General features: G+C 51.1%; 1 protein-coding gene across 6 annotated transcripts in view; it reads left to right on the top strand.

The window, feature by feature from the left end:
- LOC102456631 (TRPM8 channel-associated factor 2) overlaps positions 1 to 13,033 on the top strand; it is a 33,965-nt gene continuing 20,932 nt past the window's right edge. Inside the window, exons 1-4 of one of the 6 annotated variants that reach the window (XM_075900332.1) lie at positions 1 to 160; positions 1,981 to 2,060; positions 4,687 to 5,319; positions 11,354 to 12,345. In XM_075900332.1, coding sequence (XP_075756447.1) covers positions 4,703 to 5,319; positions 11,354 to 12,345 — 1,609 coding nt within the window. In that variant the 5' untranslated portion in view covers positions 1 to 160; positions 1,981 to 2,060; positions 4,687 to 4,702. Of the gene's footprint in view, positions 161 to 1,980; positions 2,061 to 4,686; positions 5,320 to 11,353; positions 12,346 to 13,033 lie in introns of those variants that run through there. The other 5 variants (XM_075900311.1, XM_075900318.1, XM_075900323.1 and 2 more) reach the window with 5 other exon arrangements.

Genomic DNA, 13,033 nt, shown 5'->3' with positions numbered 1-13,033 from the left:
CGGACTCCTCCTCTCTGAATCTGGCTCTCTCACTGCCTCCTCTTCCCCTCCCCTCATTTCCTAGTAAAGAGGACTGCGAGGGATCTGAAGTCCAAAACATTCTGACTATTGGATTGCAGGCAGCAGACTTGAGTGAATCCCCCTGCTGGGACCCGAGTAGGTGAGAAGGAGCTGAGATTGTTCTTCTGTGTACATGGGAAGGGCCAGGAGAGAAAAGGGCTGTGTAAATATTTATTAGCTGATTACTTTCCGAAAGGCAGAGTTTGTGTTAGAACTGGTCTGCACAAAGCACTGGGCAGTACTCTGCCATGCAATCTTACCCTGGCTGAGAAGGGGAAAGGGGCTGCACTTGGTGTGATTTAGGAGTAAACCAGCTCACTTTCACACTTCTGGGATTGTGTTGTCTCAATCGCTGGGTGACTTCTACATATAAGGGGACTGTTGTTCCCCTCCACCCCCTTGCTAAAATTCAGCAGGGATTGTTGGTTAGTTAACTCCCAGTTTCTAAGGGGAAAGGTCTCTGAGAAATCAGGGTCCTGAGAATGACAGCCCCCAGGAACAATGGGAAGAGGCCAGTACTGCAGGTCAGCCTGATTGACAAGTGTGGGTAGGCCAATGAGGGAGTGAGGAGTCCGGGGAGAGTCCTGTCAAACCTGTAAGCTAAATTTCTTGGGTCAGATTGAGTGGGGCTGAGCTAGGGAGATAACATGGGCGTGAACTGAGAGGAGAGCTACAGCTGGGGCCAGAGCAGCAGCTGGATGCAGCACAATAGAGAGTGGAAGTGGGTGTGGTGAGCAGCAGTGGGAGAGCAGGGGGGGACCCTAGGGAGAGGTGCATGGGGATTTCACCAGCCAACAGGCCTTTCAAGCCAGGCTGGGGAGGGGCTGATGCTGGGGAGAAGGGTCCTGCCACCCAAAGCAAGCATCTGACCCGCAGCGTCCCTGCAGCACAGCCAGGGACTGGTCAGGAGGCTTGTGATGTACACGGAACAGACTGTGACCTGCCCTGACGTTCCCGGGTCTCTGCGCCATAGAGCGGAGAGAGGTGTTTTCCGGTCACTTTTCCTTATTTTCTTTTTAACATTTGATTGTTTAATAAATTGCATTTGCTTTGAACTGTACGTAACCGTCAGTGGGCCAGGGAGGCCTTCAGTGTGAAGAGAGCACCCCAGAGTGGGAACATTCAGCCCCTTCCTAGGTGACCACAATAAAGTTAGGGATGGAGTTTACTGCAGCTCTCAAGGTCAGGGAGGCCTCTGGGTAAAAGAAGAGGGAGCGGGGACTTGGATCCTTTCACTGGCCCATTTCACGTGAATAGTGTAGAAGTCAGGAAAGTTTCTATCGAGTGGGGGGCCATTCCCCCCTCTTACATATGGCCAGGCTGAATGACAGACAAATGGTTTTGGCCCATTAAGGTGTTTTTTTCTTTTCTGACCCAAGAGTAGAACTGACCTGGATGAGCTTGTGCTTCATCAAAAGATTCCCCTGTTGTTGTTCGGGACGATTGCACCAGGAGGGCGATGCTGCTGCTGTCCATCTGCCCCTTCTTCACTCTGTGCACTTCCTAACCCATGCTACATGGTTATTAATAAGACCGTTACAATGCGGTGAAATAGCTCATCAAGTAACCACTGAAAATCTCAGCAGTTCCATGCTGTGGGCTCTGCAGTATAATGCTCATTTAAGCTTTTTTTTTCAGCGCCTGCAGCAAAGCCTCCCTGGAGGTGGGCTCCTGGGGAGGCGGCTTCCGTACCTCAACAAAGCCTACTCCCCAGGAGTGGAACAAGCAGCTCTTGCCCGCCAGGCACCTGGGAAGGAGGCTTCACTGCCCTGCTGAGAGTAACCAATACCATTAACCGATAAGCATCAGCAGCAAGCTTAGAGGTTGACCAAGATTAGGGCTAGCACCAGCCTATAGATTAAATGGTTAGTTGGTTTCACTCTAACATCTGTAGTTATTACTTATTATTTGTATTTCCAGATCAATTGGGAACCCATGGAGATTGCAGTCCTGCATCCATTTTAACAAAGGGGGTGGGTAAAGCAAATGCAACATTAAAGGTATCTTTTTACATATATGAAAGTCAATAAAACTAAGTTATGATGATAGAGTAATGGAGTTACTGTTAAGCAGTTCCCAACTTGTCCACGCTGCACTGACGTGCAGTGTTTTGGGTAAGCGTCTGGGTGTGCAGATCCCTTGGCTCTGGAGCAGGCCCTTGATGCCATTTTGTATTCCTTAAAACAGGAAGAAGCACAGGCTAAGGATTTAGGGCCAAATATTGGCAATTGTACCCCAAGATGGTGAATACTTTATGAGTAGTTGCATACAGTACTCCTCAGTTTGGATAAGGCTACATAATCTGACCACTGAGTAAATGATAGGGAGCTCTATTCTCCTCTCACTTATTCCAGTGTAAATGTCAGTGAAGTTACAGCCATGTAAAAGTGGGGTGACAAAGTGGAGAATCCAGCCCAGAGAATGATGACTACTTGGTTGCCTTCCAGTCCCTAGCTCTGACACTGGCTCATTTTATGACCTTGGGCAAATCACTTAACCAGAGTTATGCAAAATTTGCTGGTTTCAGTCACAGATTGTGTCAAACTTTTATCCTGTTATATCAAACCCTGGTATTTACCATTCAGTTTAGGGTTCATTGAAACACAGAGTGGCAAAGGTGGAGTTCAGAATGACATCCGTAAACATGGTCAAACTCATGGATTGGGCATGGTTTCCCTAGGTTAATTAGTACTACAATTACTGAATTCACTTTGCAAAGGTTTGGAATAGCAAGAAGATCTCTGGTATGTTTGTGCAAGATGGGGAATGTTCCTTGCACGTCCAAGGACAAGCAATGAGTTAATAGTCCCATGACTCTTGGCTGGGACGCCATTTCCCTAGGAGTGAGTGATAAATGAATCCGGGTGGAAGATCCTGCTCCTCTACCCAAAGCCAGTTCTCCTCTGTTAGCAGATCAGTGACTTGCTTTCAGGGAAGCCAAATATTACATGACTGTTCAATGTTGATTGTGAAAGCCATCTAGGCGCGGCTTCAGTGATTTGTTGGCACACCACCATAGACTAGAGTGAGGGGGAGCAGCCCTGCTCGGAAGCCTGCTGGTCTCTCCCTCTCCATCATTCCTTCACCCTGCACTGAGTCAGCACTGAGGGCTCCTGAGTGGCAGGAGCTGATTGGCACTGACTAACACCCCTAAGTTGTGCTGTTTGGACAGTTGGGTGAGAAGGAGCATTGGCATAGCCAGGAGTGTCAGTTTGATTAAGACTTCAGCCAAACTTTCCTAAGTTGAATGCCTATATGTAAGGGATTTAAATAAGGGTCCTGCAGAGGTGCAGACCACAGCTCCCATTGTCAACTTCAGGAGCATTTGTGGGTGACCAGCACTGCCTGAAAATCAGGTGGCTTTTATTTAGGTGCCTAACTTTGGACGCTCATGTTTGACATTTTACTTCAGTTCTCTACTGCCTGATACAGGAGGAAAATTTTGTTAAATTTCATGTAGGTCCTACAGTATGTCTCCTGGGGATTAAGTCTTTAACTGCAGACAGCTCCATCTGGCTCTCTATCTCTTTATCTAGCTCCAGGGTTTAGACTGCCACCTGGCAGTATAGTATCTGAGTATCTTACATGTAAAATCAATAGCCCAGTCTCTAATGCAGTCTTTAGTACCTCTCCCCACCACAGTCTGAATGGGAAATCTTCATTGCTGCTTGGGCTTATTTTTTGCTTTACCTCTTCCACACTGTGTAATGGGATGAGTTGTGTCAGTAATTTTTTCCATGTCAAAACATTTTTCTCTGGTGAGAATTGATTCTTTTCTTGTCATGTCTTTCTGTTTCAGTGACAAACATCATGCTTAAAAATAACCCAAACAGATAAAGAAAATCCCCTTGCCCACCTGCTGAAAAAGGTGTTGTGCTCATAAAGTGCTGGAGGAGCAGAAAGCCAGAAGGCAAAGAGAAGATGGCAAGCCTGAGATACGTCCACACAGCACTTTGAAGCCTACAGGAGCAAGCTTCCCTGTCTGAGCTGAGCAAGTCAAGCTAGCAGGGTTCATGCAAGTGCTCTAGAATTAGCTGCATAGACAGCCTTTCAAAGTTGTGGCGAAGGCACTGAAATCCACCTCCATCCCTGAACTTCAGGGCCTGAGCCCACTTCCATGGGTTTACGCAGCTATTTTTAGAGCCCTTCTGACCCACATCTGTCAGACTAGGTGGGGAGGCAAGCTACTGTGGGCTCCAAAATACTGTGTACACACTCTCTGGGCTTGTCTACACTCAAACAGCTAGAATGGCACACAAGGTCTCTGCTGTAGCACTTCAGCATAGATACCACCTCTGCCAATGGGAGAGAGTCTGCTGTCACTGTAGGAATGTCACCTTGCTGAGAGCTGTGTGCGAGGTTAACAGAAGAATTCTTCCATCATCTTAGTGCTGTCTACACAGGGCATTAGGTCGGCTTAACTATGCCAGTGGGGGAGGTGGCTTTTTCACACCCCTGCAGAACTAATTTTCTGCTGTAAAGCAGATCCCAGTGTTTGCAGTGCTGGCCCCTCTTTTGTAAACAAAGCCCATTTCCTGAGGGCTCCCTGTGGGACAGTTAACTGGTCATGGACAGTCACTTTTCAGTGTCGAACTGCAAAGTAATATTCCTTTTCCTTCCCATCAGATAAAGAAAACTGAAGATGAAGCCCTCTGCCACCTATGAGCTGCTTGTGGATGGAGTTGGGCAGTGGAATTTTACTGGAGGTTTTGTTCCTTGTGAGCTGTTGCTCACAGGAGATGCTGCGTTCCCGGTGTTGGTAGGCCCTGAGAAGCAGGTACTCGTCGCTGTCTCTCAGTATGGAAAAGGCCGGATGGTGGTCGTTTCTCATGAGGCAATCCTGAAGAATGCCAACTTTTCACAGTTCCTCAGGAATGCTGTGGACTGGCTCAGACCCTCCGCGGAGGCACAGGTCGGAGTCCATAAGAGCCTGGATCCACTCTCTCAGCTGCTCCTCAAGTCCAGCACTAATGTGCAGCCGGGCGTGGGGCTCAATGCCTCCCTGGGGGTTTACTGTACAAATGCCTATGATGACACTCAGACAGAGGAGCTGGTCCAGTTTGTAAAGGGAGGTGGGGGCTTGCTTATTGGTGGTCAGGCCTGGTACTGGGCTAGTCAACATGGGGTGGAGAAGGTGCTGTTCCAATTCCCTGGGAACCGAGTGACCAGTGTAGCTGGCGTGTACTTCACAGGCAATACAGTAGAGCCAGGGATCTTCAAAGTCTCTGGGAAGATACCAAAGATGCCCTTGATTGTCCGGTAAGTAACGCTTACCTTTCTCATTAATGGCTTTGGCCAAGTAAAGTACAGCCATCAGAGATTTACATAAATGCCCAGGAAAGGAGGGAAACACCCCCATTTCCTGATAGCCTCTGAGGGTGCAAGTCATTATCCCAACAGGGAAGCAGGGATCCTTTAGTTAATCAAATCCTCAATGGAAAAAGAGCAGAGATGTTCTGGGTAGTCATTTGGCACTGGGTTAATCTATGGAGTCTAGAAGGACTGCTTCCCACCCAAGAGAGATTACCAGCAGGGCCATGAGAGGGTCATGTCTGTGGGCCCTGAGCACTGACTGTCTGGAAGGCTCTTGCAAGCCTACTGCACATAGGATGAGGTGAGTACTACCATGGGTGGCAGGTTAGTATAGTTTTTGGTGGTGCCCCATTAGCCACGCCCCCTGGCAACACCCTCCTCCCCCTGTTAGCCACGCCTCTGGAGGTAACACACTCAGGGCAAGATAGACAGATGACCAGAAGTAAAAGGTGTCATGTCACCCCTCTTGAAGGGCTTTTCCCACCATCCTCCTACCAACAGGGATTCGTTTGGCCCCCACCAAACCCCCCCGCATGCAGCTATCCTGCAGTTGTATTAACCCAATGTGTGTGACATTAACTCGGGGGCAGAGAGTTGGGGGAAGTGTTCCCTCTAAGGCTATGTCTACACTCGCGGCTTCTTGCGCAAATACAGCTGTTCTTGTGCAAGAACCCACAGAGCATCCACATTGCCCGCCTGCTCTTGCACAAGGAAATTTACAGTATGGAGTGGTAAGAGAGGGTGTCTTGCGCAAGAGCTACGCTCTTTTCTAACAGGTGTAAGCTCTCTTGCGCAAGAGGGCAGTGTGGATGCTCAGCAGGGATTTCTTGCGCAAGAAACTCCTATGGCTAAAATGGCTATCGGAGCTTTCTTGGGCAAGAGAGCATCCACACGGCCGTGGATGCTCTTGCGCAAAAGCACAGCTCACACGTGGTAGTGTGGATGTGTTCTTGCGCAAGACTTCTTGCATAAGAACCTTTGCGCAAGAAACTGCCAGTGTAGACATAGCCTAAGAGTTTCCTCCCATGAGCAGAATGAATTTTGTGTTGTGCACAAGTACTGAGTTCATGTGGCTTGTTTGGATGTGCCACTGTGGCACCCAAGTTATTAATAAATATCGTATAAACCTCTACCTTTTCCCTTTGCTGCCATGTCTCCTCCCCTTGCTCCATCAGCTCCCCTGGTGCCTGCTGACCCCCCCCCCAAACCCCTCACCCTCTTCTGCTGTCCTGACTCCTGCCCTTCTCACTGCCCTCAGCCTTCCTGAGACCTGCCCCCTCCATCAGCCCTTCTCTCCCGCCAGTGCCCACTCCTCCAGTAGCCCCACTCTGATCATGTGAGCTACCCCTCCTCATCCCCTCTCCTAAAACATCCCTCTACACACCTGCCCTGCCTCTCTCCTCTGGTGCTGGTCCCTCCCCTGCAGGTGTCTGCCCTTCTGCTTCACCCCAAAATCCCCTGGCGCCTGCATCTTCCCTTAGCCCTGTACCCTCCTGGTGCCTCCCCCTTCCCTCACTGCCCTGCCCCCTTTTTTCCTGATGCCCACCCCTCACCACCCTCTGCCCCCATTCCCCTCATGCCCCTCTGTGCCCTCACACATGACTTGCTCAATCCCCACCTTCCTCATGCTCACCCCTTCTTTCAAGCCTTCTCCCAGCACCTCCCCCTTCCTCCTCTAGCCCCCAGTGCCCTTACCCTCTCCTCTCCCAGCATCACCCTGTCCCCCTTCCCACTGACACCTCCTCTCCTGGCCTTTTCCTCATTGTCTCCACTTGGTCCCCTGGCATTTGTCTCTCCTGCACCCTGTCCCTTGGTGCCTTCCCCTTTCTTCTCCTGCCCTGCCCCCCTCTCCTCCCCTCCCTTCAGCACAAGCCCCTTCCTTCCTATTTTTCCCCTTCCCCTCCCCAACCTTCTGCCTTCCAGTTTGCCAGGGTGGAATCTGTGGAGCTGCTCCAGCTACTGGCCCAGGGCCAGGCGGAAGGTTTCCAAGAGACATGTGAAACCGTAGTAACCACAGAGCTCCAACGCTCTGAGCAGGACCCACACACAGAGGCACCGGAAGCCACATTTATCCTCCAGGTTCAATATCCCACCTGCCCAGGAAATGTAGCTCCCCAGAGCAAGCTGTGTGGGGCCGAATTGGTGACTCCTGGTTGAGTCTGATGCTTTGGGGTGGAGGAGAAGCCCTGTCCCATCCCGAGTGAGTTGTGGAGCTGCCGCCGGACTCACTCATGATTTGCCGGGACCATGCGCGGGACTGACAGTGTCCCAGGATCAGCATGTACCGGGGTCAGTCCCGCTCCCCACTGGCCGATTTGCTTTCCCCGACCCTTCCGAACCAGCACTGGTGCCCCCAACGCCCTCCCAGCCACCCCTGCTTCCTGCCTCCCAGTTCTCCTCCCAATCTCCCCTGGCCAGCCCCGCTGCCCCCGACCCTCCCCCCCCCATATCTCCTCCAGCCAGCTGTACTGCCCCTCCCCCCCATCTTCCCAGGCTAGCTACACTGCCCGCACCTGCCAGCCCCGCCCCCCCATCTCCCCTGCCCAGCCCCCCCATCTCCCCTGTCCAGCCACGCTGCCCCCCCACCCGGCTGGTATTTTTTCCCTGGGTGGGCTCTGAGCAGCGGGCCCCCACCATGTGGGCAGCTCCGGAGCCCGGCCGCCAGCAGCCCAGCTTGGGGCCGATCCCAGCGCGCAAGGAGCGGCTGCTGCTGCCCTGCCCAGCCAGTCAGTCCTTCCAGCGGCGCGGCGCAGCCCGGCCAGTGGCGAGACTCCGGGCTGTAGGGCCCCAGCACCGAGGGGGCGGCTCTCGGGCTTGGGGTGCATGATCGGCTGCTGGGGTGCAGGCAAGCGAGGGGCGCTGGTGAGGTAGGGAGCCCGCCTGCCCCCTGTGAGCTGCTCCGGAGACGGTGGCCGGCAGTAGGGGTACAAAGGTGAGGTGAGCCCACAGGCGGGGAGGGGGAAGATGCGGGGGTGCGCACGGGAGGGGGTGGCCGGCCGTAGGGGGCACATGGGCAGTGGGGAGGGGCCGCACTCACCCGAAGGCCTCCCACGTCCTGCACCGGCTTCATGGTGTGTGGCCCCGGCTTTTGAAGTGCCCGGGGCCGCCAGAGCATGTGCAGCAGCGCCGAGGCGCGCCGGGCTGCGCAGTTTCTGACACCTCGGCCGCTGGCATCTTCTTGCAGGGGTGGGGGGGATAGGCAGTTTTCAGAGCCAGGGAAGAGACCCAGCTCCAAATATTGGTGGAGTAGGGCCCCTGGCTCTAAATATTGCGGGAGCCTGGGCACCACGAGCCCATATAACTCACCACCCATGAGAACTACAAGTTGTTTTTGGACCTGACTCTTTTCTCAGCTGTGTACTCCAGGACTGTGTGATATTACAGGAACCTTAGATGGAACAGGGAGTGTTGTTGGTAGGGTCTCCAGATAGCAAGAATGAAAAATTGGCACAAGGGGGGTAAATAGGTGCCTAAATAAGACAACGCCACAAATATTGGGACTAATTAAAATTGGGACATCTGGTCATCCTAGGCCTGAGGCATTCATAGTGCCCTAAGCTGTCCCTCAGCTTTGGGGTGCCCTTGCTGCTGCTGCAGCTCCCTTGCCAAAAACAGGCAACTAGCTGTTTCCCTACTCAGCTTTCAGGCCAATTGGTCCCTTGAACTCCACCTGAGCCAGGCCCTCTCAGCTCTCAGGACACTGCTTCCTTCCTTCAGTCCCCACTCTGTTGGCTGAGTACTGAACTGAGTAACCCAGCATCCCTCACTGAGCACCTCTTTCTCTGCAGCTCAGCCAGGGAGAGGGGAAGGTGCTGAGTACCAAGCCAGCAGATTCATTGCAACACTTGTTTAAACCACAGTTGCAAGAATTAATGGGTTTAATTGGCTGCAAGGGGATTTACATTAGATGATAGGAAAAAACTTTCCAGCCATCAGGATGGTTAAACATTGCAAGAGGCTTTCAGAGGAGGTTGTGGAATCCCCATTCTTGGTGGTTTTTAAGAACAGGCTAGACCTGTCAGGGATGGGCTAGAGAGGTCCTGCCACAGGGCAGGGAACTGGACTAGATGACCTCTGGAGGTTCCTTCCAGCCCTTCATTTCTATGAGTCTGTGTTTTAAAAATCCAATCAATGAATTTGCTTTAGAAAACAGATACTGAGAATTAATTGTGTTACTTAGATAATGCACCATGCTTCCAGAGTCCCAGTCATCTCCACTGAAGTCTACGGGAAGTCTCCTGTTGGCTCTGGCAGGAGTTGGATGGGGATTTTATGTGATGTGATGACACATGAAATGCAGCCATCCTATGGATGGAGCTTGGACTGTGTGCAGCAGCAGGCTAAGAACAATAGGTGTAAAGCTTTAGGCTTGTACCACAAACCAGACAAGCTCCCAGCTGGCTCCAGAATCCAGGGTATGTCTAGCCATTTTCTTTCTGCCCCTGCTCCCAAGTTGTGCCTGGCATACTGTAGTTCAGAATCTGGGCTTTTGACTTAAACAAAGTGCAATGGGGTCTTTAATGACCACAGCTGTTGCTTTGCTTCCATAATGTGGCCACTTCATTTTGCTGTAGTTGAAACCACAGCAGTTGTAAGAATATTTTCCTCTCAAATTTTTGTCTCCCCAGTCCCTTCCCCTTCCCACATCTCTTTTCCAATTGGGTCACTGCTTTTGTTGCTCTCTAGATGCTGGGTTTGTTTTGCTACAAAGGTAAAAAATCTTTCCAGTAGGATGCAGAAAGGTGCTCAGAACATAGCTACAAATTAATGCAATTAGGTTATTTATTACAAGTTGCTGATTGCCATGTTCTCACCTGGAGAACATCTGCAATAAGGTGGGTATGAGGCTTTCCTCTTAGGAAACTTATATGGAGATTATCAAAACCAGTGAGAATTCCTTTGGCACCTTAAAGACTAGCCGATTTAGTTGGGCATAAGCTTATGTCCAAATAATCAGTGAGTCTTTAAGGTGTCATAGGACTCGTTTCTGCGGCTAACACAGCTACCCCTCTGATACATGGAGATCATCTTGTTTTGTTAGGATGAAATTCACCCTATTTTGAGAGTTAAAGTAGGGCTTAAATGCTGCTCGCACCTGGTTCTGGCCCTTAGCATAGGAATAAATTTCATCCATTGCAAATAAAACTGAGCGTTAAGGCCACAGACATGCCACAGGAATTGGTGCCATGTGTGACAAAAGAAGCTGGGGGAAGAAATCAAATGAGGAGCCCTGAGATTTTAACTTCTGCCCTAACGACAATTGAACATTATTTATTCTCACACTCTAAGCATTGTTTGTTTGTTTGTTTGTGTGAAAAATTCAGATGTTCCAAATAGCAGAAGATTCCTCACAAGTGACAAAGAGACAATGAAGTTTGGTAAAGTTGTACAGCAGCACTCCTTAGAACTTTAACTGCAAGAGCCATGCAAGGGCAGCAAAGGGTAAAATGATACGTATGAGTGATGCGAAATAGGAGTACTGGGGAGCAGAGGTTAATGGCTAGGAAAAGTGGCTTATACTTTACAGAGATCGAGCTTTGTTTCAGCTTGAGTCACTGATCTATATATAGAGAGAGACAGAGGCAGTCATCTCTTCTGAGCAACAGTAGCCACAGAATAATTAAGGAAAAGGCGCACTGGCAAATCTTTCAGGCTGGATTTAGAGGATGCATTTTTGAGATGGTTTAGGCATGTTATGCCTCTGCTATAATGGTTTTGCCAACCCCAGGGGTTCAAAAATCTTGAGTAAGGCCAGAGGAAATTGGCTTAGACATCAGAGTTAAAACAGCCGAAAACACAACGTAAAGATGGGGTTCTTTTTCTTTGGTCTCCTGGGTTCTGAGCTTCTTGAACACACTTGACACATGCTTTCAAGCTCTTCTTTTCAAGCTCTTCTTTATCCCTGGTATCCCTTATGATCCTGTGATTTATACAGGATGTCAGTATTGGGCCTAAGCAGGATGCCCCTTGATTTTTGCAGGCACGGGGCTAATCTCAGCCAGGATGCAGAGCTTCTCCTCAGTGGTGTGTCGGAACTGGATATAGTGACGGGCGGGGTGCCCTCCTCACTGTTGGTGCACGGGGTGCTGGCCTTCCCCCTTGGCCTGGACAGCTCCCATCGTTGCTTCCTTGCTGCAGCACACTATGGCCGAGGCCGGGTGGTGGTGGCGTCTCACGAGGGCCAGCTGTGTGCCCCGAAGCTGGCAGCATTCCTGCACAATGCTGTACGCTGGCTGGACGCTGGGAGGCAGGGGCTGGTTGGGGTTGCTGACCACCTGAAGGGGCTGTGCTCCCTGCTGTCCCAGGAGGGGTGGAACCACCGGGTATCGGGGCTGACCAGCGACATGAGCGTCTTCTGCTGCTCTTCTCACAGCGACCACGAGGCAGAGAAGATCCACACCTTTGTGGCGGAGGGGGGAGGGCTGCTGATTGGGGGGCAGGCCTGGTACTGGGCCTGCCAGAATCAAGGCCAAGCTGCTGTTGCTGGATACCCTGGCAACAAAATCCTCAACCCCTTTGGGATCAGCATCCTGGGCATGAGCATGAAGGCAGATAAATACCCAGTGCTGCTCCCGGAAGAGCTTCTCCGTCGCTACCACTTCCGCCAGGCACTCTCCCTCTTCCAGAGGCATGTGGACAAGGAGGAGGCCCTCGGAGTCCCCTTGGCAAATTGGCTGCAGAAGCTGGTGCAAGACTGTTCTGCCTTCCTGAGGATCCCTGCTGAAGACTGCCCCGCATACTCCTCGTTCCACCGCATTCTGCGCAAAGTGCTGCGCAGAGGTGGGATCCCGCAGGTCAGCAAGAAGAACCCAATCAAGAGCAACTCCAAGGAGGCAGCCCTGCTGTGCCTGGCAACACAGCTCTCCCAGACCATGACGGACTGTTCTGTTCTGCTGCAGAACCCCGACGATGGGGTCTGCATGCTCCCGTCCCCCTCTCCTATCACCCTGGAAATTGATGGCACAAATGCAGGTGAGAGGAGCATAATTCCACTTCCCCCAGGTAGAATCACATGGAAAATGTAACTGCAGTCTCTCTCTCTCACTCACACACCCATGCACTCCCACGTTTCTGAGATGGCACTTTAACACCAACTGCATGCTTTCTCATGTGCCCATAGCACGCAACCCCATTCCACCAGACAGACAGGTTTGGTGTCAGACCGGGGTGTTTGCACGTGATTTTGGGGAACCGCATGAGTGCACTGTGCATGGTGCCATATTAGAAGTGACAGAGCTGGGGAGCTGCAGTCTGTGAGTGTGTGTTGTGTGGGTTGTAAGGAGTGTGAGTTGTGCTTCCTAGAGGTGTGAATGGTGGCTTAGTTGGCAATTGCATAAGGATTTTTTTGGGGCCAGATGTGCAATGCTGTGAATAAAGTCTTCCCACTTGCACAAGTAATCCAGTTACTCTCAGTGAAGTGGGGTCGCTACAATCTGGCCCTTAGGGCTATGTCTACACTGCACGCTTAACTCAAAATAAGATACGCAATTTGTGCTGCGTAAATTGTGTAACTTATTTCGAGTTTATTTCAAAATAAAGTGCTATTTTAAGCATCCCTTAACCCTCGTGGAATGAGGGTTACCGGTGTTGTTTTCTTCCACACCGGGATGCCAAAATAGCATGCCTGTTATTTGGAAAAATATTTTAAAATAACGGGTGG

This window comes from Pelodiscus sinensis, chromosome 1 (genome assembly GCF_049634645.1).
Source record: "Pelodiscus sinensis isolate JC-2024 chromosome 1, ASM4963464v1, whole genome shotgun sequence".
NCBI classification, from domain to species: domain Eukaryota; kingdom Metazoa; phylum Chordata; order Testudines; family Trionychidae; genus Pelodiscus; species Pelodiscus sinensis.
This window is presented reverse-complemented; position numbering and strand designations above follow the sequence as displayed.